Genomic DNA, 26,063 nt, shown 5'->3' on the forward strand with positions numbered 1-26,063 from the left:
GCGAAAACTTATCCAGCGGAATAACACGTTTGAGCCACTGACTTAGAAAGTTGTTCATGTCAGTCCCTTCCACTCCTTCTGCAAATCCCACAAAGCGGAGGTTGTTGCGCCTTGCTCTATTTTCGGAATCTTCCAGCCTCCATGTTACGTCTTTGTAGATGACTTTGATTTCTGCAACCTCCTTCCGTAGATCCCTCACCCTATCTTCCATTTCTGAGATGCGAGTCTCTGCCGACGTTACCCTCTCCACCACCTTGCGAAGATCCTGCCGGAGGAGGGACACCTCCGAGTGTACCTCTCCCATCCGTTCCTCAAGGGCACCCCGCGAAGCCTGTATGGCCGCGAGGAGCTCGCTGTTGTCCGGAGTAGGCGCGGAATCTCCCGCGGGCAACGGGGGTCACTACTTTTGTGTATCTGTCCATTTTGCCCTGACGGGGAGGCTTAGGGTCTTTGTCTCGTGCCATCTTGGGTCCCCAGGGTCACCTTTGATCAGCACTATGTGTGGGCCTCTTCTTCCTCTCTCACGCCCCCCCTCACCATCTGTGGGTCGTCTATCTGCAGAGGGGGGACACAGAGCCCAGTCCGGCGTCACAGGCCCTGAGGTGAATCATGAAAGATCAGGCATAGGGCGTTAGGAAGTTCAGTGTTGATTTTTAGAAAATTGTTTTAATTGGCAGGTTTTAGGGTTAAGGGTTGAACACCTGGCTCTTAAAATTGCCGCCCGGCAAAGCTGTGCGTCGTCGGGAGCGGCCGAGCCCCATAGGTCCGGCCCTCCACTCACCGGACTCCTCGCTCGCCCTCAGGCTGCACCGGAGGGCGCGCAGGCCTCACTGGCTCCAGCACGAGGCTCCCATAGTCAGTGGGCCCCCAGCTGCTCCGGGCTGCCCGGGCCCAACAAGCGCTTCCGCTCCAACCATCCACTTACTGGGCCATCCACTCAGTCGCGGGGTTTCATCACCGGCCCCAGCTCCAGTCGGGCGCTCCGTTGTGCGCTAGGGCGTCTCCCTCTCACAGCGCCGCTCTAGGGACCCATTGCACACTGGTCCCGGCCTCATCCGGGGAGCATCCCCACGAGCCCTGGCGGTCCCGATCTTTTCAGGCCCCAGAGCTACAGCCCTCTCTCGGGCCCTCAATCACGCCTCACCACCTCCCCGGCGATCCTCTCAGCCACCAGGCCGATTGTTCTCCACGTCGTGCGGAGTGCGCTGCTGTAGCCCCTCCGTCCGTCAGTTTCAGAAACAAGGTTTCTCGGGGGGAGGGTTATATCAGGCAGTCAGGATCTTAGTTGTCGGAGGCCGTCTCGGAGCTCTTCGAGATGCGTCCGCTTACGGCGCCATCTTAGCTCCTCCCATAATAATACAATCTTGAGCCTTAATATATAAGGTAACTTGTATGTTGTATCCATATGCTTTCTATATTCACATGTAATATTCACTTTTACCATCTTTAAATATATGTCTGTGTCCAAAGCTTCATAAATTACAATTGTGTTAACCATGTACAACAACTACATAAAACAAATTTATAATTCTTCATGAACCATCTGACATTCCACTCAGACTACAATATTACATTTGCACTCATACATATACCAGTCATACTTCATTCATTCAAACTCTTTCCAACTGAAAACACATTACAAAGCATATAACATGGGGAACCAGGACATATCATGGAATGCAGGGTATAGTAACACATAGATTCCTAATACAATGCAATTAATTAATTATATTGAATCACAGTTTGCCAATAAATTATACAACGTAGTAGTTGATTTGTCTAATTAATTGTCATTACAATTATTGTGTGTTTTTCTGGTTCATATTGAGGTTGTGGTGGTGCAGATGCGTAATTCAGTGCACAACCAAAATGCGGTACCACCTTCTTCAGGGCATTGCAAAACCAAAACTAAAACAGCCTAAAGAGGAGGGAAGATGGGGGTCATCCAAATCTACTTTATAGTATCTGAAAACTGGAGAAACTCAAGTTAAAAACAATAACTAGTATTCATACGGCACATGCAGTCTGTCCACCAACACCCTGTGAAAGCAAAATGCCCAACATTCCACACCCACAACAAGTGGGGTCCCTTACTTGGGACTCTCCAGGAGTTATGTAAGTTTCCAATGTCACAGGAGTTAGTTATTAATAGAAAAAAAGTACTCTATATTTACAAAGAAAACAAATAAACCTCCATGTATAAGAACAACATAGATACAAGTGTGGACATAGAAGACTGTGATAACCACCAATGTTTTAAATTCCTTCACCAGAGAGCATCCCAACAGTGAGGCATTGCCAACAAACATAAACCTACCTAATCAGTTTTCACAGAGATGCAAAGTTGGGAGGGGAAGATTACCCAACGAAGATAGGCTTAACAGTTTTGCAAGAATCAAACCAAAGCCCTGGCATTGCTAACCATTCCTGACATCAAAATCCATCAACATATGGGTGATATCTAGATCTATCTTAGGGTGTCAACAGCATGTGATGTTCAATGTCTCAATATATTGGATCTACCTAATCCAGTTTGTATCTTATGATAAACCACAAAAACATATTATTCTCTCCTTTACAGCAGAAACCAGCAAACAGATACCCAATTTGGCTATTAAATATAAATTGAAATACTTTCTCATCCTCAATCACACACTGCGTGAAACCTTCTCAATTAAGACCTTTGTAACTGAGAAGCAACACACCAGCTTGCATCATCTGAATCTCGTATCTAAACAATGAAGCCATCCCTACCCCTCAATCATTGTCTGCGCACCTTTTTCCACTGAGGCACATCCCTACAATGGCAGTGAGAAAGATCTGCTCAATGTTGAGCATATCTCAACCTTCGTGTCCTTTTCGGCTGTCCACTGTTTAATGATTGGCCTGATACTGCCACCCTCACAGACTTGTGATGGCAGACTTTCACAGTGCACATCAAGTTTAAAACCTGCTGGATCACATACTTGGCTCTCGAGAATCCTAAACCAGACCATGTCACTGGCAAGCTTACTATTGAAGAGTCAAATACCTAACCACACCTTGTACCTATAAACTATGCATCTACAGGTCCAAGGACGAACAGGGGCAACCTTTACTTTAGATCCTATCAGGCTGTGGAAAATCCACATTGTCTACCAGCAAGACGTGCAAACATTAAATTGATGAAGTTGCTTGAATATGACTTTGTGATTGACTATATAATCAGTTGCGGGAAGAGCAACAACTCCATAACACTCCTGTCTCACTACCATGTGAGGCCTACAATGGGAACTCCTATCCAATACGTGACTCACATTATGAGCTGGTAAAGACAAACTCTTTCAGAAAAATGTAGAGTCCATCACTGTGGTGTAGGACATTAGGTATGCCACTCTGACACACTTTCGGTCTGCCAAATATAGCAAATTTAGAGATAATAGCTGGCCAGCGATCTTTATGCCTTGATAGGAATTTCCATCATGACAGTTTCCTGTCAGAATACAAAAAGATTGGTAGGCAGCTGCTGTCGGTTTTGATTGCTCTCCACCAAGCTTTTAGAATGTTTTTATTTTCAGAAATGAATTATGGAAAAAAAACCCTAATGAAAGCACACTCCATGGGAATTATCTTCTAGGATGTGTTGGGCACTCTTTTTTTTCTGCCGCTGCCTGCCAGGTAGTTCATAGTGGTGACTGAAAGAGGAAAAAAGCCATCGGATTGTCTACTCAAAATTGAGTGGGCAGTGTGAAGGCTTAACTCTGACGAATCAGTCTCCGTCGAACCATCAGATGGAGCCAGCAAGGACTCAGTCAATGGGAAGCTGCCAGTCCACTCATCTTTAAACGAAGCAGGTGGACCGTCAGTTTGGTGTACAAGGCACTCCATTGCATTTGCATTTGCCATGGAGTACCCTTTCCACCAAACTCTAAATCAACCACAAATGAAACATAACATGAAAGAAGACATACATAACTCAAGCTCCAAGTCATCAGTACTCCATTCTAGCTTGTCTGCGAGAAAGCATGTGCATCAATAAGGTCAAAAAACAACTGAAAAATCAAATCGCTTTAACCTTACCCAAACGAATCCTTTCTTGGAAAAGTAGGTATTTGACCACGTATTCAAAATAGATCATACTTTTTGTCAGGTTAATTTTTTTTTTTCTTTTATCAAATACAAGCACATTTGGCCAAATTTTAAACAGCCAAATGTGCTAAATCAATTAAAGAAAATAGAGGAAGAACTTTGGAAGAGGTGTCAGAAGTGTTATATCCCACACTGACACACACAGGTGGAATACTTAATTGGTAGAAAAGGAACTAAATGGAAAACTGGAAAATTAGGTAACACATTGACAGAAATACTGAAAAAGTGGGAGCCAATGAACTGAAATGATGTCCCTCGGCAGAGGTGACCCAGGACTGAGACGCCCCCTGGAGGCTGGGAGTGGGGGTAGAAGTACCAAATAGCTACTGACCCCACGGGTAGGAGGGGCAGGGGAAACTAAACGGGCGGCTCTACCCAGTGCGCGCTGGCAACTGCCCCCTCCCTCGCCCGTCTCATGGGCTTATGCAGTGGGTCTATGAGCGAATAAAGACAGGGAAGCCGCGGCTGCACACAGCCACCGGCAGCAGCAGAGACAGTCCGCCGGATTTTGGCAGCATCCCTGCCGCTGAGTCGCTGCCTCCCGGCCGAATCCGCCGCTTCCTCACACTGACGACCTGCTCCGTTTTCCTAGCAAGCATCGTTGCTGCCCGGGAGCCTCTCCACGCTCATTTTAGCAGCGGACATGGCTACACTGGCGCAGCCGCTCACCCTGGACCGGGGTAAGTCCAGCAGCCGCTGCGCCGGAGCTCAGAGGCAGCCGCTCTCTTCCACGCTAAAATGGTGTCGAGGATGGGAAGCAGCGGTTGCCTCCAGCCGCCAGGTCGCCAGAAGAGCGCTGGGTAACGCTGCCAAGAAAGGGGGTGGGGGGGGCGCAGACTGTCCACTTCAGCGGGGGGCACTGGAACCCTGTCGCCCCCATTTAATCAATAGTGACCAAGCTCCTCACGTCTCTCCCATTACCTCTGTCCCTCCTCCTCATTCAAATATTTACTTTTGCGATCCTATTTACTCCTCGTCCCCCTTGCTCAGTACTCGACTCTTCCCTCTTTCACATTTTTTCCTGCGTACCATGCCTTTTAATTCTCCACTTCCCTCATCCAGCTAATTTCCTTGGTTTACTGTTGCCCACGCCCACCATTGCTTTTTATTCAGTCTCTAATCCTACATCTAATCTCCCATTCCCCCATTTTCTCTTCAGCCCCAGTTCATATGTCTTCTCTTGTCCTCCATCATCTTCCCTCCTCTCCTATCCTCATTTGAACCCGTGCCTTTTACTCCTTTGCTCTTTCTCGTTTGAGTTGTCTTCCTTACTCCTTGGTGCTGCTCCCACCTTCGCTTGCTTCACCGCTGCCCCCGCCCCCCCCCCCCCTCACTCCATCTCTTTCGTCTTCCCTGTGCACCTGTGCCCGCCGAGCCCTCTTGAGCTTCAGGGGCTCCAGGAGTCGAACTACTATACTGAATTATACTGCTCTATGGATCATAGGATGGGCAGCAGAGACCTTAGACGCCGTCTAAAAATAGATTCTGCGGAGGTTGTGATTTCTTTTTATCAAATATAGTGAATTCACAAGCTACTGGTCCAGAGGTGTTGCACTATGTTAACGATGGGCTCCCAGAGAAGCGTTTCGTTGCTTTTGGAACTAGCCACCGTGCGAGACCTCAGCACAGGGGCTTGCTTTTGCAATCTTTACGCCTTAGTCTGTGTGAGGAATAACCTGCTTAGATGCTTCCATGACGGGTATCACCAGGGACAGAAGTAGTCGAACTTTGGGTCGAGGAACCTGCTTAGAATGCTGCAGAATGTTATGTTAGTGGTGACATGGAGTGAGCGTGTTTCGTAAAAGCAAAGAATGCGAAACGAAAGAAACGCAGACATCCGGACTGACATGCTTGATAAGTAGGCGATACAGTGAGGCTGAACTGGGGTCTGAAATCTGCAGATACTGAGAAGTAGTGCAGAATGTAGATTAAGTGAAGGCCACAAGCTGCATACTTGCGCTTGTGTGTGTCGGAGAAAGGCCCGCATTGGGAATCGGGAATAAAAACCTTTAAATAATACGTCAAAGGCAAATACAACTTTGTGTGCATGTGAAAATGAGGGATTGGCGCATACTATTCACATTGCACTGTTGTTCGGGCTGCTTTGGAGAGCATTAAACAGCGGTGCGGAGCTCAGCAGACTGATTACTGTGAGAGCAAGGTACACTTTCTCTGTGTGTTCTTTTCTCGCATTGTATTCCTTTTTATAATAAAGGCCACAGGCAGTGCTTTCTTGAGTTGTTAGTGCCTGGGGTGGTTATTTGGTAACGGAGAGCTACCCCGACGATAGTGCAGTGGCAGAGTGCCTTGATGACTGGCAAAGACCATCTTCTCTAACATTTCAATGTTTGTCTTTCTGTCTCACCCTTGTAATTTAGAACATTTTATCTTTAGTGAGTGGGGTGTTCTAATATCATTATTGGCCTTATGTTTCGGCTATGAGAGCCATTGAACCACTCTGCTTTGTTAGTGCCAATTCCCCGTGAAATTGAGTGTTCAGCTAGGAGACGGCTGTTACCAACTTCAATATCCCTTGGCAGTGGACTATAAAGCTATATTAGTTAACACTATAACGTGCTTGGGAGGAGTTCTATTTAATTTTTGTGATGTAATTGTATACACTTTAAGGCTTCATATTGTAGGCTCAGGGTTCCAATTCGTTTTTAAACCACGCAATTGGCTTTAAAACAGTTAATAAGGTTAATAAGCTCATAAAAGTACAACATAGAACCAATGACAGGATTTCGTGTGGACCCAGACCATAGTACTTAGTCCCATGTGGATGGAGACAGACCTGATACTAAGCACTTACTTACACTATCATTCATAAGTTTGAGTACTGTTTGGCCCTTGTTTAGAGCTCAAGGTATCTTACAAGATCCTCACGCACACACGCAAAGCCCTCCACAACACCGCACCAGCCTACCTGAACCAGCCACTCAACTTCCACCTACCCCACAGGGCCCTACAGTCAGCCCAGCTCTCTCTCGCAGAAGTACCCGGCATTAGGAAAACCACAACAGGAGGACGCTCCTTCTCCTACCTCGCAGCCACAGCCTGGATCACCCTTCCTCTCCACATCAGACAAACCACCTCCCTCCTCAGAATTATGAAGGAACTGAAGTCATGGCTTTTTTAAGAACCACCCCACCTGTAAACGCTACACTCCCCCCCAAGCGCTCTGAGACCCTAGCGGGTGAGTAGTTGCGCTTTACAAGCGCTGATTGATACAGTATCCAAATGGTAGCTTGTTGTATTTATATGACACCCAAATATATTATCATTCTACTAATGTAGCTAGTTGACCTTGCAAAGAAAGCTCCTAAGTTTGCTCCTGAGGTAGACCGCTTCCCCAGATAGACCCTCTATCATGTATGCTCACCCGATTGTGACATAGTTGTTCCATATCCAATGACCTCTAGCAGTTGTGTTTCTGGAGTGTCCCTGAGGTTGTATGAATAAGACTGCTGCACATGAATAAAGACTAACGCCTGAAAGAGATAGCACTAAAGAGATGGCTGAAGGGCAGCCTTGTGAACAGCCCTGCCTCTGGACTTCCACATATCTAATGATCTTTTGAGGAATAATTTGTGGGAGTTTTTAAAACTGAATATGCTACACATTGATTACCATTTTTGTTGCTTGCTCTTTCCCTCCTGCCTACATGGACCAATTGTATTGTGTCTCGCTAGACCCTGACTTCTCTAATTCATGTTTTTTATTTTGTTTGGTAATTCATATCAGTGTGCACACGTCATAATTTATGTATACATAGTGTGCTTTTTAATGACAATATATGATGGTTTCGTGCAGGCATGGCGTGCTTTGAGGCCGTACAAATAGGTTTTGAATGCATAAACAGGAATGGCAAGGGAGAGCTACTGCCGTTGTCTAGGCCTCTAATATATGTCAGTTTGTGTTCGCATTATGACAGCTCCAATTAGCCCAACGTCATTGTTATGTACTGCAAAGGAAACTGCCTTGAGTATTTTCTGTTCTGTTGCTTCCAGGCAAAGACTAGTGACTATGTTTGCGTTCCAGGGAGAAGTTTGATAATCCATTGCATTGGCTGTATGAGAAAATGTAGCCCGCAGAGCTGTGACTGTTTACTAGATAACTCCTTTTGAAAAATTGCCGAAGACTGCTGTACGAAGGGGAGATCAGTCCTTCCTGCTGTTTCTGAAATGAAAGAAACACCTGAGCTGATGCGGGTCACTGACGATTTTAATGTGAAGAACCCTTAACAATCTATAAGGAATCCACTCTGGCCATACACAGGACAGTCAGTATTTAGAGCTCGTTAGATGAAATGGGCGAATCCATAAATAAGACATGGGAATTGGAATCTGACAGCACTGAATTGATAACTTGAAAAAGTAACATAGGAAATACATTGGGGTCTATTCACAAAGATACATTTACATGTGAGAAAATGTACAAATGTATGTTTTCACCCATTCACATTTGAGTAACTTTGGTACTTTTGGCTATGTACTATTTATGAGTTTAAAGTTACTAAAAGTTACTAAAAAGTGGAGAAATATATGTCCCCATCACCTGAAAGAGTGATTAGAATCAGTAATATACTGAACTAAAGTTAACACTAGGAGTGACTGGATAGATTATTTGATGTTCAGCAAACATGGCAAAGGCCTCTACAATCAGTACAGATATCTCCCTGTAGTAAAGGATGGGGACATTTTGAAAAGGTAATTACAGTTTATATATATTTTTAATATCTGTAAATTAAATGTTAACATAAGTTATTTTTAAATGTACAATGTTTTTTAAATGTTACAGCACTAATTATTATATTTTAAATTAAATACTAATTTAGTTTAAAACACCCACCTAATGTAAAATTATTATGCAAAATATTGATGAATTTAAAGTTACTAAACACTGTCTCATGCCCCCAAGATGGCAGTCAGACCGCTACCAATGTGGCAGTCTGACCACCATATTACGACCGCAGCAGTAGCACCGCAGTCGGACTGCCAGTTTTCGTATCCACGATGGTCTGTCGGTGTTGGCGGTCCTAATCCGTCAGGTAAGCGCTGCCCTGGGGATTACGAGTCCCTTCTTCGCCAGCAGTTTCATGGTGGTAGCACTGCCATGAAATGGCTGGTGGAGATGTGGTGCAGGGCATGGGCAGTGCAGGGGCCCCCAAGGCCAGCCCCATCTCTATGTTTACTGTCTGCACACAGTGAACATTGTGGTGGGTGCTGGTGCACCCTATGCACTACAGCATTGTCGCTGGCTCTTTCACGAGCCGGAGACAATGATGTAGGTCGTTTCCCACTGAGCCAGCGGGAAACTCAAAATGGGCCCGGCAGGGAGGCAGCCGCACTGGCAGCAGCCTACCTGTCGGGACAATTATGAAAATGTTTTTCATAAAATTATATTGATTTATAATTTATTTTTTAAACGTTTGCATTCATTTATTTGAAAATTGTTTCCTATGTGGTTTTATTTTAAGTTCCTACCTCTATTATATTCTAAGGGAGGATGTTGCAGTGCCTGTAAATGCCATGCCTGGTGCTGATATGTGCTTATATTACTCTATCTCTAAGCTGAAGTATATTTACAACTGTTTTGAGTCCTTTTTGACTGCAGTAATTTTAGAAGTACAGTTTGAGAAAATGAAGGGGCTTACTTTATTGTATGGGTGCATTACTTTCCCTAAATTGAACCTTCCTTACTCATCCCAAAACCCCTCCCTTTTGGTTGTAAATATTCCCCATTTTGCAGCCATTCCTCAATCCCACCTACACTTACTACTAAAATGTATATGTGCATGTACCTGGATCGCCTCAGTCTTTGATATTTAATACATGTCATGGCACAGGTCTCATCTGCCTTGAATCCCAGTGATTTATTACCTGCCTGCACTAAAATGAGCCCAGGAAATCTCTGATGGTGTCGTGCCTAATCACAGTAACAATGGCCCTGGACACTCTCAACAGCATCCTGCCTACCTTCGGGCACATTGAACCAGGACACCCTGAATGATGCCTTGCCTACCTTCAGTAACTTATGTCCAGGACACCCCTCAGGGTTAATCCACCCCCCACCGTGCACGGCCTCAAACCATGAGTGGTGGTAGTTAGCTGCAGGGCCTGGCCTGTGGCCAGGCTCTGCAGCCAACACCTCATTGTGCAGGGCGTTTGGTTGTACATAGGGAGGTTTGGCCACAGGACAGCTAGGCCCTGTGTTCAACCCCCCGTTGTAGGCAGTCAACTCCTCACTGAGCACAGCTAAGGGCTGTGCAGTGGGGGGTTGTCCACACATCTGGCCTACGGCCTGGTCTTGTGGCCAACCCCCTGCATATAGCCAACCTTCTGTGCGCACAGCCAGTGGGAGGCAGGCCACATCCTTTTGTAATTTCAAAGTAATTCAAATAAAAATAGAAGAAACCATCACAAATGGAGAAAGCATGATTTGAAGGTGGTGTTCTTAATTGACTAAATAAAAAAAAAAAGTATTTATATAGGCATAAAAGAATAATCACCAGGCTTTTCACAACTTAAGGATGTGGGAGCTGAATCTCATATTGTTTCTCCAGCTGTTCCCATGTTGTTAACAGTGAAATATGGAGGTGGCAAGATCTACAGTTCTTTTTGGCACAGAATATGAGCGACCCTTGACCCCAGGGTAGGTCGCTCCCCCGTCCTCACAGCGCCACCAGACCTGTGTGCCTTCTCCCTTTTGCTGTCTGCCCGCTTGGTTTTGCCTGTGTGTGCCCTTTGCTATCTGCTTGTTGTGATCGCGCTCCCCTCTCTCCGGGTACCCCGAGTGTGTGCCCTTTGCTGTCTGCCTGCTTGGTTTTGCCTGTGTGTGCCCCTCGCTGCCTGCTTGTTGTGATCGCGCTCCCCTTCTCTCCGTGTACCCCGAGTGCCTGCCTTCGCCGAGTGTCCCCGCCGTCCCCCCCGTCCTTCCGCCGCCTTTCCTCCTCGTTTTCCGCGTTTTCTCCCCGTTTTTCGTACCTTTTTCGGTACTTTTTCGTTTATAGGCCTCCTCGCCATTCTCGAGGCTTCCCGTTGTTGCTTTTCCCGCTTTTTCACCTACCCGCCCACCTCCCGCCTCCCAGCTAACCCCGCCTCCCCGGCTACCCCTTAAATGGCGGCCGCTGCGAGGCCGTGGTAACGACCCTTGACCCCAGGGTAGGTCGCTCCCCCGTCCTCACAGCGCCACCAGACCTGTGTGCCTTCTCCCTTTTGCTGTCTGCCCGCTTGGTTTTGCCTGTGTGTGCCCTTTGCTATCTGCTTGTTGTGATCGCGTTCCCCTCTCTCCGTGTACCCCGAGTGTGTGCCCTTTGCTGTCTGCCTGCTTGGTTTTGCCTGTGTGTGCCCCTCGCTGCCTGCTTGTTGTGATCGCGCTCCCCTTCTCTCCGTGTACCCCGAGTGCCTGCCTTCGCCGAGTGTCCCCGCCGTCCCCCCCGTCCTTCCGCCGCCTTTCCTCCTCGTTTTCCGCGTTTTCTCCCCGTTTTTCGTACCTTTTTCGGTACTTTTTCGTTTATAGGCCTCCTCGCCATTCTCGAGGCTTCCCGCCGTTGCTTTTCCCGCTTTTTCACCTACCCGCCCACCTCCCGCCTCCCAGCTAACCCCGCCTCCCCGGCTACCCCTTAAATGGCGGCCGCTGCGAGGCCGTGGTAGCGACCCTTGACCCCAGGGTAGGTCGCTCCCCCGTCCTCACAGCGCCACCAGACCTGTGTGCCTTCTCCCTTTTGCTGTCTGCCCGCTTGGTTTTGCCTGTGTGTGCCCTTTGCTATCTGCTTGTTGTGATCGCGCTCCCCTCTCTCCGTGTACCCCGAGTGTGTGCCCTTTGCTGTCTGCCTGCTTGGTTTTGCCTGTGTGTGCCCCTCGCTGCCTGCTTGTTGTGATCGCGCTCCCCTTCTCTCCGTGTACCCCGAGTGCCTGCCTTCGCCGAGTGTCCCCGCCGCCCCCCCCGTCCTTCCGCCGCCTTTCCTCCTCGTTTTCCGCGTTTTCTCCCCGTTTTTCGTACCTTTTTCGGTACTTTTTCGTTTATAGGCCTCCTCGCCATTCTCGAGGCTTCCCGCCGTTGCTTTTCCCGCTTTTTCACCTACCCGCCCACCTCCCGCCTCCCAGCTAACCCCGCCTCCCCGGCTACCCCTTAAATGGCGGCCGCTGCGAGGCCGCGCAGCGGACGCGCGCAGCGGGCACGCCGAAGGTGCGCCTAAGGCAAGCCCGTCTGCGCCTGCCCGCGCCTGGACCACGCCCAGCGCCCGACCCCCTCGTCCCCGCGCCTCCCGCCTGACCTACGACTCCACCACGCTCACCAAACTCAACCCCGGCCGCACGCCGGGCTGCTACCGCGCCACCCCGAAACGGACCCACGGATCCTTCACCTGCAACAACTGCCGCTTCACCTGCCTTCGGGCCCACTCCGCTCCCGCCAAGAACAACCCCCCCGGAAGCAATCTCCACTGCATCCTGGTCAACACCCGATCCATCCACAGGCACGCCATCGAACTGTGGAACCTCATCAACTCAACAAATCCGGACATCGCCTTCCTCACCGAGACCTGGATGAACCCCTCCTCGGCACCCGACATCGCCATAGCCATCCCCGACGGCTTCAAAATCATCCGGAAAGACCGCACCAACCGCATCGGAGGAGGCATCGCCATCGCACACAAAAACTCCATCCGCATCTCGACCCACACCGACGACTCACTCCCCGACGCCGAACATCTCCACTTCACGATCCACAGCGACCCCAAGACCACCCTCAGAGGCACCCTCATGTACAGACCACCAGGACCCCGCGCCAAGTTCAGCGAAGACATCGCAGACTTTGTCAACCCTCACGCACTCTTGTCCACCGACTACATCCTCCTAGGAGACCTCAACTTTCACCTGGAGAACCTCACCGACAAAAACACCACCGCCCTACTGGACAACCTCGCCAACCTGGGACTGAAACAACTAGTCAACACACCCACCCACCACGCCGGACACACGCTCGACCCCATCTTCTCCTCCAGCAAACACATCACCGTCAGCCACGCCACCGAACTCACCTGGTCGGACCACAGCTGTGTCCACTTCAGCTTCAAGAAGACCACCGTGCTTCACCACACTCAGCAACCACCAAGAAGACACTGGAATCGTATCACCACTGAACAGCTCGCATCAACCCTCTCCCAGAACCAACCCACCAGCACCACCGACCCAAACGAAGCTGCCAACAACCTCACAAGCTGGATCTCCGACTGCGCCAACCTCCTGGCCCCCCTGAAGACTCAAGCCAACACCAACAACCACAAGAAAAACTCCTGGTTCACCCCCGACCTCAAGAACTCCAAGAAAGAATGCCGCGCCCGCGAGAAGGCGTGGCGCCTCAACCAGACCGAAGAGAACATGTCAGCTCTCAAGGACGCCACCCGCCAACACCACCAACACCTCCGCGCCGCACGAAAAACAGCCTACCGGAACAGACTTGACAACAACGCCCACAACAGCAAGGAACTATTTGGCATCGTCAAAGAGCTCTCCAACCCGGACGCAGAAAACAACCCTATTCCCCCCTCACAGGACCTCTGCGACTCCCTCGCAACCTTCTTCCACCACAAGATCATCAACATATACAACAGCTTCCCGACTGCCAACGCAAACCCCCACCCGGAACCCGCCACCGACATCACCACCATCCTCACCTGGAGCCCTACCACCACCAAGGAGACCACCCGCGTCATGAACTCGATCCACTCCGGATCCCCATCAGACCCCTGCCCGCACCACATCTACAACAAGGCCGACAACATCATCGCACCGCACCTCCGAGATGTCATCAACGCCTCCCTCACCGCCGCCACCTTCCCGGAGAGCTGGAAACACGCAGAGCTCAACGCCCCCCTAAAGAAACCTACAGCAGACCCCACCGAACTCAAAAACTTCCGGCCCATCTCTCTCCTACCATTCCCCGCCAAAGTGATTGAGAAAATCGTCAACGCTCAACTCACCACCGCCCTGGAAACCAACGACTCCCTCGACCCCACACAGTTCGGTTTCAGGGCAAACCACAGCACCGAAACCGCCCTCATCGCAGCCACGGACGACATCCGAGCCCTGACCGACAAGGGAGAAACCGTGGCCCTCATACTCCTGGACCTCTCTGCAGCCTTCGACACGGTCTGCCCCCGCACCCTGATACACCGCCTCAGCAACGCCGGCATCAGAGGCAAGGCCCTGGAATGGATCGTCTCCTTCCTCTCCGGAAGGACTCAGAGAGTCCGCCTGCCCCCCTTCAGATCCACAGCCACGGAGATCATCTGCGGCGTACCCCAAGGATCCTCCCTCAGCCCCACTCTCTTCAACGTCTACATGACCCCCCTGGCGAACATCGCACGCAAACACGGACTCGACCTCATATCCTACGCCGACGACACCCAGCTCATCTTATCCCTCACAAACAACCCCACCTCAGCTAGGACCAGACTACATGAAGGAATGAAGGAAGTAGCGAACTGGATGACAGACAGCCGGCTGAAACTGAACACAGATAAGACGGAGGTCCTCATCCTCGGCCCTACTCCCGCCGCATGGGACGACTCCTGGTGGCCCCCCGCCCTAGGCAGCACTCCCCAACCCACCGACCACGCACGCAACCTCGGCTTCATCCTGGACTCATCCCTCTCCATGACCAGACAGGTCAACTCGGTGACCTCGGCATGCTTCAACACCCTCCGCATGCTCCGCAAGATCTTCCGCTGGATCCCCACCGACACCAGGAAGACCGTCACCCACGCCCTCGTCACCAGCCGCCTGGACTACGGGAACACCCTATACGCCGGCATCACCACCAAGCTGCAGAGGAAACTACAACGGATCCAGAACGCTGCCGCACGACTCATCCTGGACATACCCCGCCACCACCACATTTCCGGACACCTGAAGAGACTTCATTGGCTCCCAGTCAACAAGAGGATCACCTTCCGACTCCTCACCCACGCACACAAAGCCCTCCACGACCTCGGACCCAAAATCATCAACAACCGCGTCTCCTTCTACACCCCTCCGCGCACTCTACGCTCGACCGGACAGGCCCTGGCAGCCGTACCCCGCATCCGCAAAGCCACCGCCGGAGGAAGATCCTTCTCTTTCCTAGCAGCGAAAACCTGGAACTCTCTGCCCAGCCACCTTCGCGCCATACCTGACCACCTCTCCTTCAGAAGGCAGCTCAAGACCTGGCTCTTCGAGCACTGGCCCCCCCCCCCCTCCAGCGCCTTGAGACCCTTTATGGGTGAGTAGCGCGCTTTATAAATGCGATTGATTGATTGATTGATTGATTACAAGTCTGGCGGTCACTAGACTGCCAGACCTGCGGTGGCGGCCAGTCCGTCGCCAATGCGGTGGTCCAACCGCCACATTATAACCATGGTGGTCGGGCGGGGGTCGGACTACCAGTTCCAACAGGATCAGGGATCCTGACGTCTGTCGGTAGTCGGCGGTCCTAATCTGACAGGGCAGCGCTGCATGGGGATTACGAACTCGTTCTCCGACAGACATTTCATGGCAGTAGCACCACCATGAAAAGGCTGGCAGAGAACAGGTAAAGGGGGCCCCAGGAGGGCCCCTGCAATGCCCATGCACTTGGCATGGGTAGTACAGTGACCCAGCTGGCTAGCACCCTCGCAATGTTCTCTGTCTGCTTTGAAGACATGAACATTGCGAGGGTTCTGGTGAACCCTGCATCCTACAACATTGCCGCCGGCTCGCTTACAAGCCGCAGACAATGCTGTAGGTTGTTTCCCTCTAAGCCACTGGGTGGAAACTCAGGTTTCCGCCTGCTGACCTACCAGGAAACTCTTAATGGGCCCGGTGGGGAGGTAGCCAGTATGGTGGCAACCTCCCCCTCGGAAGTTCGGCGGGCAGTCTAAACTGTCTGCTGAACTCATAATGATGACATATGTATTCATGCAGTTGTATGATAGAATGTTGCCGTAAAAAATATACTAAAACAAAATAATACAAAATAAATATTCGGGACACACATATTGACTTTACTTATTTTGCATTTAAAGTACAAAATATCACCTACAAAAATTTAGAAGATCAAGGTAAAATCCAAATGGTGAAGTATATTAAATTTTATATTGTAAGCTCTATATTAAGCATTACGTTTTAAAAATAGATTAACTAAAACATACATTTAAAAAGAAAAAGATACATAATGCAATAATACAAAAACAATATAAAATACCCAGTTCTGTCCCTGCTTTCTTTTTGCATTTTACAAAAAATACCCAATTACATTTTATAACTTCCAGACATAAAATACAAATTGAATGAAAAAATGATGAAGGCAATATATTCATAATTATAATTATATAATCAAATATCTATGTTAAAATAAAATATTAGCATTTGCAATAATAAAAAAGACTATGCAATAAACAATACAATATAATTATTAAAATTAAAAAATACTCAGAAGATTCATATCAAATATTTAGAGTTGTAGGGTTCACCATGACTATTCCTACTACAAACTAAGCAACAGTAGGGAAAGTGTTGGACTTACAAAGGGTCAAATTTAGTATTCCCACTTCAACTTGAGCAACAATAGAGAAAGTACTGGACTCTGGAGGGGTTTACCATTCCAACTCCAATGTAGGCAACAGTGGGAAAAGCATTGGACTCTGTAGGTGTTAGATTTAGTATTTGCACTCCAACCTGAGCAAAAATAGAGAAAATGTAGGGCTTTGCAGTAGGCAGATTTACTATTCTAACTGCTACATAAGCAACAGTAGGGAAAGTGTTGGAAGGCTCAAGTTAACTGTTTCCGCTCCTAAATTAAAAAAAAAGATAAATCTGCAGACAAAAATAACATAAAAACTATTTCTGCAAATATATAAAAATATATATTATGTTTAACATTACATAAATTATGAAAAAGGAAAGAATTACAATTAAAATTACTACAATAATTAAATGATAAGATGTAAAAAATATTAAAAACATTACACGCACACAAGCACACACACACACACACCCACACACACACATATATATGTGTATGTATGTTTATATATATAAAATCATTCCGCACCGGCCACAAACAATAGGCCAGCTGGCACTCACAAAGATTGTTTCAATTCAAAACTTGATAGTTTAGGAGAATAGATGAGTAAAGAGTTTCTACCTTGTCCCAGTTTAGTTTAAGATTGATATTGTTCATAAGAAGATGTTCTTTCTTTGGACAAACAGTTACTGAGTTGAGTGGTGATACATGACCCATCACTAGACATTCATGCAATAACCTGGTTGTCATAAGCATAGTGAAAAAGACTCAAGCTGAAAGGCTGAGTCACTAAAGCAAGAGGAACCATGTACAGATTGGATAACAGGCACGACGGAATAGAGTCACGGGAAACACCACAAAAACAGTGTCTGGGAGAAGAGGTTAGAGGTGGAAGAGACATTTTATAGGTTGTGTCTGATTAAAACGTCCATGTACCACAACAGAATTGATTCTGGAGGAGTTGTTGCCTCTCATCTCGTGCATGTCTGTAGCATGCAGGAGAAATTGTGAGCTGTAGTTTGTAGAATCCTGGCAAATATGCATTACTGACCATGTATGTGTTGGTGCAACCCACCTCTGTTGGGGCTTAATGAGTTTGATGGAGAAGTGTTATTGCACACACCTATTATAGTCATTCTTTAGAATGGTCATGTTAACATTCTTGTGTGATTTTTATACTATAACCATTACGTCCTGCACCCGGCCACAGGGGGGAGCGCTAGTGCTCCCCCTGTGGGCCTCCAACCCCACTCCCCTGGGCAGGGATGGAAGGGGAATCGCTTTCCCTTCCACCCGACCCCCCTTGCCCCATCCAGTGACATCTGATGACATCAGTGCGCGATTGCGAGCTGACCTCATCAGAGGTCGCCCCCTATGGGGAGTGACCCCTTATGCAAGGGTCACTCCCCTGGGGGAGGAATTGTTTTTAGGCCATTTAGGCAGATCAGCCTTTTTTTATTAGGTCAATCTGCCCCTAATGGGGACAGAAGCCAATAGACACCAGGGATTTTTTATTTTTATGTTAATTTTAGCAAGGGGAGCGGCCCCTTAGGCAATGGTATCTCCCCTGGGGGGGGGGCAGATTTATTTTAGGCCATTTCTGGCCCCTGGGGGCAGATCAGGCTATTTTAATTAGGCCGATCTGCGTCCAAGGGGGACAAAAAGCACCACGCACCAGAGATTTTAAAAAAATTATATTTTTGCAGATGAGGAGCGACCCCTTAGACAAAGGATGCTCCCCTGCAGGGCAATATTATTATAGCCATTTCTGCTCACCTTGGGGGCAGATCGGCCTATTTCTATTAGGCCCATCTGCCCCCAGGAAACCTCTTGGGCACCAGGGATTGGTGTGTGCGTGTTTTGTCTGGGGGGGCATCCCCTTGCGCATCCCCATGGGGGTACATTACTGTTGGCCATTTCTGCCTCCCTTGGAGACAGATCAGCCTATTTTTGTAAGGCCCATCTGCCCCCAAGGGGGGGCAGGAAGCCCACCAGAGACCAGGGAAGAATTTCTCTAAAAAGAAGAGGGTGGGGTAATGGCCATACCTCCACCCCAAATAAATGGGGCCAAAGTGGGCAGATGGGGCAATTACCCCCAATCCACTCCCGGTGTGGCAGAATGCCTGCAAGATGCCAGGGGATTCAAAATAAATAAAAAAGTGGGGTGGTGGCTACTGTAGGGGGTAACAGTCTTTCAGCTCTCCTCTCACACATTAAAATATCTTATCCCAACGACAAGCAAAAGGACATTTGATTATTTTGGGTTTTGGTTTTACATTTGGGCCATGAGAGCTTGGCTAACTCTCAAAATCGTCCCACTTGGAATGGTGAGGGCTGCACTTTTTGGACTTTGGGATGCTGCCAGGTAGAAAAATCTACGAGACCTCTATACATCTGAAAACTAAGCATCTGGGTGAGTCCAGGGTGGTGTGCTTCACATGCACCCTGCACCATTTTCTTACCCACGATGCCCTGCAAACCTCCAACTTTGCTTGAAATCACACATTTTGTCCAACATTTTTGAGATGGAACCTCCTGGAATCTGCAGGAATCCACAAAATTCCTACCACCCAGCATTGTCACATCTATACGGATAAAGATTTTGCCCCACTTGTCAGCCTAAAAAAGTTTTTTTTCAAACTGCCCTTTTGGGCCCTGGGGGATCAATGCAAGCCACACCTCCCTGGACTCCCTCAGGTGTCTAGTTTTCAAAAATGTCTGGGTTTGGTAGGTTTCCCTAGATGGCTGCTGAGCCCAGGACCAAAAACGCAGGTGCCCCCACAAAAACAGGTAGTTTTGTATTTGATCATTTTGATGTGTCCACGTAGTGTTTTCGGGCATTTCCTGTCATGGGCACTAGGACTACCCACACAAGTGAGGTACAATTTTTATTGGGAGATGTGGGGAAATTCTGGGTAGAAGGAAGTTTGTGGCTCCCCTCAGGTTCCAGAACTTTGCAGCACCGACATGTGAGGAAAAGGTATTTAAATTTTTGGCCAAATTGTGAGGTTTGCTAAGGATTTTAGGTAACAGAACCTGGTGAGAGCGCCACAAGTTACCCCATCATGGGTTCCTCTATGTGTCTAGTTTTCAGAAATGTCCAGGTTTGCTAGGTTTTCCTGGGTGCTGGACGAGCTAGAGGCCAAAATACACAGCAAGGCACTTTGCAAAAACAGGTCAGTTTTCTTTTCGGAAAATGTGATGTGTCGATGTTGTGTTTTGGGGCATTTCCTGTCGCGGACACTAGGCCTACCCACACAAGTGAGGTATGATTTTTATCGGGAGACTTGGTAGAATGCTGGGTAGAAGGAAATTTGTGGCTCCTCTCAGATTCCAGAACTTTCTATCACCGAAATGTGAGGAAAAAGTGATTTTTTGGCCAAATTGCGAGCTTTGCAAAGGATTCTGGGTAACAGAACATGATGAGAGCGCCACAAGGTACACCATCCTGGGTTCCCCTAGATGTCTAGTTTTAAAAAATGCACAGGTTTGGTAGGTTTTCATAGGTGCCGGCTGAGCTAGAGACCAAAATCCACAGCTAGGCACTTTCCCAAAAACACATCAGTTGTCAATGTAAAAATGTGATGTGTCCATGTTACGTTTTGGGGCGGTTCATGTCACGGGCACTAGGCCTACCAACACAAATGAGGCACCATTTTTATTGGGAGACTTGGGGGAATGCTGGGTGGAAGGAAATGTGTGGCTTCTCTCAGATTCGAGAACTTTATGTCACTGAAATGTAAGGAAAAAGTATTTTTTTGTCAAATGTTAAGGTTTCCAAGGATTCTGGGTAACAGAACCTGGTGAGAGCCCCACAAGCCACAGCATCCTGGATTCCCCTAGGTTTCTAGTTTTCAAAAATGCAGAGTTTTGGTAGGTTTCCTTAGGTGCTGGCTGAGCTAGATGCCAAAATCCACATCTAGGCACATTCCAAGAAACACATCAGATTTTAATGTAAAAATGTGATGTGTTCATGTTGCATTTCCTTCTGTGGGCATTAGGCCTACCCACACAAGTGAGGTACCATTTTTATCAGGAGATGTGGGGAAATTCTGGGTAGAAGGAAGTTTGTGGCTCCCCTCAGGTTCCAGAACTTTGCAGCACCGAAATGTGAGGAAAAGGTATTTAGATTTTGGCCAAATTGTGAGGTTTGCTAAGGATTTTAGGTAACAGAACCTGGTGAGAGCGCCACAAGTTACCCCATCCTGGGTTCCCCTATGTGTCTAGTTTTCAGAAATGTCCAGGTTTGCTAGGTTTTCCTGGGTGCTGGACGAGCTAGAGGCCAAAATACACAGCAAGGCACTTTGCAAAAACAGGTCAGTTTTCTTTTCGGAAAATGTGATGTGTCCATGTTGTGTTTTGGGGCATTTCCTGTCGCGGACACTAGGCCTACCCACACAAGTGAGGTATCATTTTTATCGGGAGACTTGGTAGAATGCTGGGTGGGAGGCAATTTGTGGCTCCTCTCAGATTCCAGAACTTTCTATCACCAAAATGTGAGGAAAAAGTGATTTTTTGGCCAAATTGCGAGCTTTGCACAGGATTCTGGGTAACAGAACATGGTGAGAGCGCCACAAGGTACACCATCCTGGGTTCCCCTAGGTGTCTAGTTTAAAAAAATGCACAGGTTTGGTAGGTTTTCATAGGTGACGGCTGAGCTAGAGACCAAAATCCACAGCTAGGCACTTTCCATAAAACACCTCAGTTGTCAAGGTAAAAATGTGATGTGTCCATGTTACGTTTTGGGGCGGTTCATGTCACGGGCACTAGGCCTACCAACACAAATGAGGCACCATTTTTATTGGGAGACTTGGGGGAATGCTGGGTGGAAGGAAATGTGTGGTTTCTCTCAGATTCGAGAACTTTATGTCACTGAAATATAAGGAAAAAGTGTTTTTTTGTCAAATGTTAAGGTTTCCAAGGATTCTGGGTAACAGAACCTGGTTAGAGCCTCACAAGTCACAGCATCCTGGATTCCCCTAGGTTTCTAGTTTTCAAAAATGCACAGGTTTGGTAGGTTTCCTTAGGTGTTGGCTGAGCTAGATGCCAAAATCCACAGCTAGGCACTTTCCAAAAAACACATCAGTTGTCAATGTAAAAATGTGATGTGTCCATGTTACGTTTTGGGGCGGTTCATGTCACGGGCACTAGGCCTACCAACACAAATGAGGCACCATTTTTATTGGGAGACTTGGGGGAATGCTGGGTGGAAGGAAATGTGTGGCTTCTCTCAGATTCGAGAACTTTATGTCACTGAAATGTAAGGAAAAAGTGTTTTTTTGTCAAATGTTAAGGTTTCCAAGGATTCTGGGTAACAGAACCTGGTGAGAGCCTCACAAATCACAGCATCCTGGATTCCCCTAGGTTTCTAGTTTTCAAAAATGCACAGGTTTGGTAGGTTTCCTTAGGTGTTGGCTGAGCTAGATGCCAAAATCCACAGCTAGGCACTTTCCAAAAAACACTTCAGATTCCAATGTAAAAATATGATGTGTTCATGTTGCATTTCCTTTTGTGGGCATTAGGCCTACCCACACAATTGAGGTACCATTTTTATCGGGAGATTAGGAGAAATGCAGAATAGAAGAACAAGTGTTATTGCCCCTTGTCTTTCTCTACATTTCGTCCTCCCACATTTAAGACTGTGTGTAAAAAAGACATCTATTTGAGAAATGCCCTGCAATTCACATGCTAGTATGGGGACCCTGGAATTCAGAGAAGTGCAAATAACCACTGCTTCTCAACACCTTATCTTGTGCCCATTTTGGAAATACAAAGGTTTCCTTGATACCTATTTTTCAATCTTTATAGTTCACCAAATGAATTGCTGTATACCTGGTATACAATGAAAACCCACTACAAGGTGCAGCTCCTTTATTGGCTCTGGGTACATAGGGTTCTTGATGAACCTAAAAGCCCTATATATACCTGCAACCAGAAGAGTCCAGCAGAGAGAACGGTATAGTGCTTTCAAAAATCTGCCATAGCTGGAAAAAGCTCTTTTTTCACCTCAATTTCAATTTTGTAAAAATTTTAGCTGTTACCTTCCGTAGGAAAACCTTGAAGGATCTACACAAATGACCCCTTGCTGAATTCAGACTTTTATCTACTTTTCAGAAATGTTTAGCTGCCTGGGATCCAGTATTGGCTTCACACCCATTTCTGTCACTACCTGGAAGGAGGCTAAAAGCACAAAAAACAGTAAAAAGTGGGTATGTCCCAGTAAAATGCCACAATTGTGTTGAAAAGTGTGATTTTATGATTCAGGTCTGACTGTTCCTGAAAGCTGGGAAGGTGGTAATTTTGCCACCCCCTTTGTTGATGCCATTTTCAGGGAAGAAACTACAAGCTTTCTTCTGCAGCCCTTTTTTACCATTAAAAAAAAATAGCTGTATTTTGGCTAATTTCTTGGTCTCCAGTGGAGCCCACAAACTCTGGGTACCTCTAGAATCCCTAGGATGTTGAAAAAAAGAACACTAATTTGGCGTGGGTAGCTTATGTGAACAAAAGGTTATGAGGGCCTAAGTGCGAACTGCCCCAAAGAGCCAAAAAACAGGCTCAGCGCCTCAGGGGAAAAGGCCTGGCAGCGAAGGGTCTAAAGAAAGAGACTAAGAAAAATAGTAAATAAACTACCCTCTCCATCCCCTGTGTCGTGTAAAGCTCTCTGTGTTCACCACTGCACATTAGTCAATCTCAGTATGCTGTTATGCTATTGTTCCAGTGGTTTGTCGATGTTGTAACAGTTTTAAATGTATTTTGATCCATGTGGAATTGTTCTAAGGTCGCACAAGTAGTTTGGGCATAATAGTTCTAACTTCTTGTGAGAGCTGTGCTAGAAAATGTGTCCAAACGTCTTTTAAATCATTTGCACCACTCAAATATTATCTACTCCACAGCTAATAGGTTTGGGTCTCATATGTATTGATGGCATTTGACTACCTGTGATCATCTGCCTAGCTGCGGTCATTGCCAAGGCTATCTATTCACCTTTCTTTATGTGGAGATGATTTGTTCAGGGGCCGAGAATAGTGTAGTTAGGCAATTTAGGAACTTCCATGTCTACCATATTTTGTGTCTTTCGAAGAACTTAGGGCCAATAATGATTTAACTTTGGGTATTGCACTAGCAGGTGCACCAGAGTACCTTTGCATCCGCACCCACTACAGCATTTATCATTTGTTGCGGAAATCAGGATTGCAGTCTTATTAGGCTGGAGTGACAATGTAAGAAGGTTTTAAACATCGCCTCTCATGTGTAAACTGATTTAGCAGTTTTCGGAGTTCTATTATATACCTCTTCCAATTCTTTGTCCATGATGCTCCATTACTTTCCTTTTTCCCACCTCATTTGTCTAGGAGTTAACAACTGCTGTGTGAAATGTTTTTAAAAAAAAATAAAAGCCACATGTGTAGTCAGTGAGATGGTTGAATAAATACAATATTTTTAGGCAGGATGATAATTTTGATTGCAACCATATGGCCCAGGCATGTTTGAAATCCTTTCTACCATATGTTTGGATGTCGTTCGGTAGTAGTTAGTCCCTATAGTGTGATTTAGGTCAGAGATAATAGAATTCCCTATGCACATATGTGAGTTATTCACCCAGTAATGTGGATATAAATTTCAGCTCTAATTGTTGAGTATGGTGTATGGAGATGTTCAATATTTGTGATTTAGTAGTCTTGACCTGCCACATATTCTGTAATTTCTTCCAGAAGAACTGAAAAAAGAGTCAGATGTGTCAGCCATCACTATTAAAATGTCATCTATGTTTACTGATAATTTTATGGTTTCCTTGCCTACCAGGATGCCACGATGTCTGGATTTATTTGCACCTTTTCCACAAATGTCTCAATAACCAATGTAAATAATGAAGGAGATAAGGGGTTTACAACAGATTTTAAATGGGGATGAGGCATATCCATAATCTCTCATATTAGCCTTTGGAGCTTCCCTGCTCATCGTCATTCAGTTCCCGAATTTACAGGGAAGACCACATTTCTACACTGTCAGTCCCATGAATGACCAATTTGTTGTGGTCAATTGCTTTTTCTACTTGGAGAGACCTTTATATGTTCTCTATCACAATGCAGAATCTTCCTTGGATTATCACCCCATTCCTCTCTAAGATTAACCCAACTTGATCGGTGTGTAGCAAACTTTGTAACAGAGGGTCTATCTGATTTTCACAGATTGCAAGTAACTAATTTTACAACCCATGGAGACTCTTGGGCAGTAGTATTTATAAGCAAACATGAAAATCGAAGTGCGGCAACAACTGTTTATAGTGTCAACTTCTCTTTTGAGAAGTAAGAATTAAATGCAGCAAACTCTCTGGTTCTTTGATATGGTGTTGAACTTCGTCCACTGTAGATGATTGCCTAAATGTGCTGGGAAAGCATTTTGCCAGGGATCACTGGTGGGGTGTTATTTCAGTTCCTGGAAACTTAGAGAGAAAACACTTGCTTTCAGTTTTTTTCTTTCTCTTTCTTCTCATTTCTTATTCACGCTGGCAATTTTCTAGCTCTTGGTATTGCTTTACCCACCTGATGGGTTTAGCTTCTTGGCCAATTATGTTTGGGTGTCATTTTTGATGACCTTGTTGGTGTTCAAAATTACATGAGCCTGGAGGGGCACTCAGTGTAAATCTCTGAGAGTCGGAGTGATACACATTAATTTCTTCAAGCTCATGATGAGCCAAGCCACAGCATGGAAAATCAGTTCAGGGGTATCATTGTGATGCCTTGGAGCCTCTTGAGCAGAGCTTTGTCTCCATTCATGTGAGAGAGGACCAAGACTTGCTATAAAATCAAATCAAGGTTCATGTCCATCAGAAAGAATAGCTGATACCACACTGTTTTGAATTTGTTTATGAGTGACTCTTTGAATTTAGTCTTTATCAAGAGTGAACACAAGCGATTTCACATTTGTTTAGGTCTTGTCTGAGACAAAGCATGCACTGTTGCTTGCAAGACGTTTGTGAACATACAGAGGGCTGGGAGCCCATCCATTGCTTGCCATTTGTTTGCTACATTGTCACTCTTATTTGCTGGTTCCTGATTGGTCAGTGCATGTCAGTTTACTTTCTCTTCATTTGATTCTCCTTTCCATGGAGCATGGCCCAAGTACTAATTGCTTCTTATCATGGATTAGTGCCCTTTCTCTGCTATGTGTGTGAGGATTGAGGTAATTTGTATTCTTATTGCCCCATCATCCCTCCTATGTCATTGCTTACCCCCTCTCCTCACCCACATCATTGCTTGCCTGTCTTTGCTGCCTCCTCCTACCTCCTCTCATGTTGTTGCTTGCCCCTTGTTTTTGGTTGCCCCCTTCGCCTTCCTCTCTCCTGTATCATTGTTGCTTGTTCATTGCTTGCACTGTTCATATTGCTT

The 26,063-nt window shown here is 46.8% G+C and overlaps 1 protein-coding gene across 1 annotated transcript in view; it reads left to right on the forward strand.

Moving 5' to 3' along the window:
* Nucleotides 1-4,486: 4,486 nt before the first annotated feature.
* LIN7A (lin-7 homolog A, crumbs cell polarity complex component) overlaps nucleotides 4,487-26,063 on the forward strand; it is a 375,532-nt gene continuing 353,955 nt past the window's right edge. The window contains exon 1 of the mRNA XM_069228768.1: nucleotides 4,487-4,808. Coding sequence (XP_069084869.1) covers nucleotides 4,772-4,808 — 37 coding nt within the window. The 5' untranslated portion in view covers nucleotides 4,487-4,771. The remainder of the gene's footprint in view (nucleotides 4,809-26,063) is intronic.

This window comes from Pleurodeles waltl, chromosome 4_1 (genome assembly GCF_031143425.1).
Source record: "Pleurodeles waltl isolate 20211129_DDA chromosome 4_1, aPleWal1.hap1.20221129, whole genome shotgun sequence".
NCBI lineage: Eukaryota > Metazoa > Chordata > Amphibia > Caudata > Salamandridae > Pleurodeles > Pleurodeles waltl.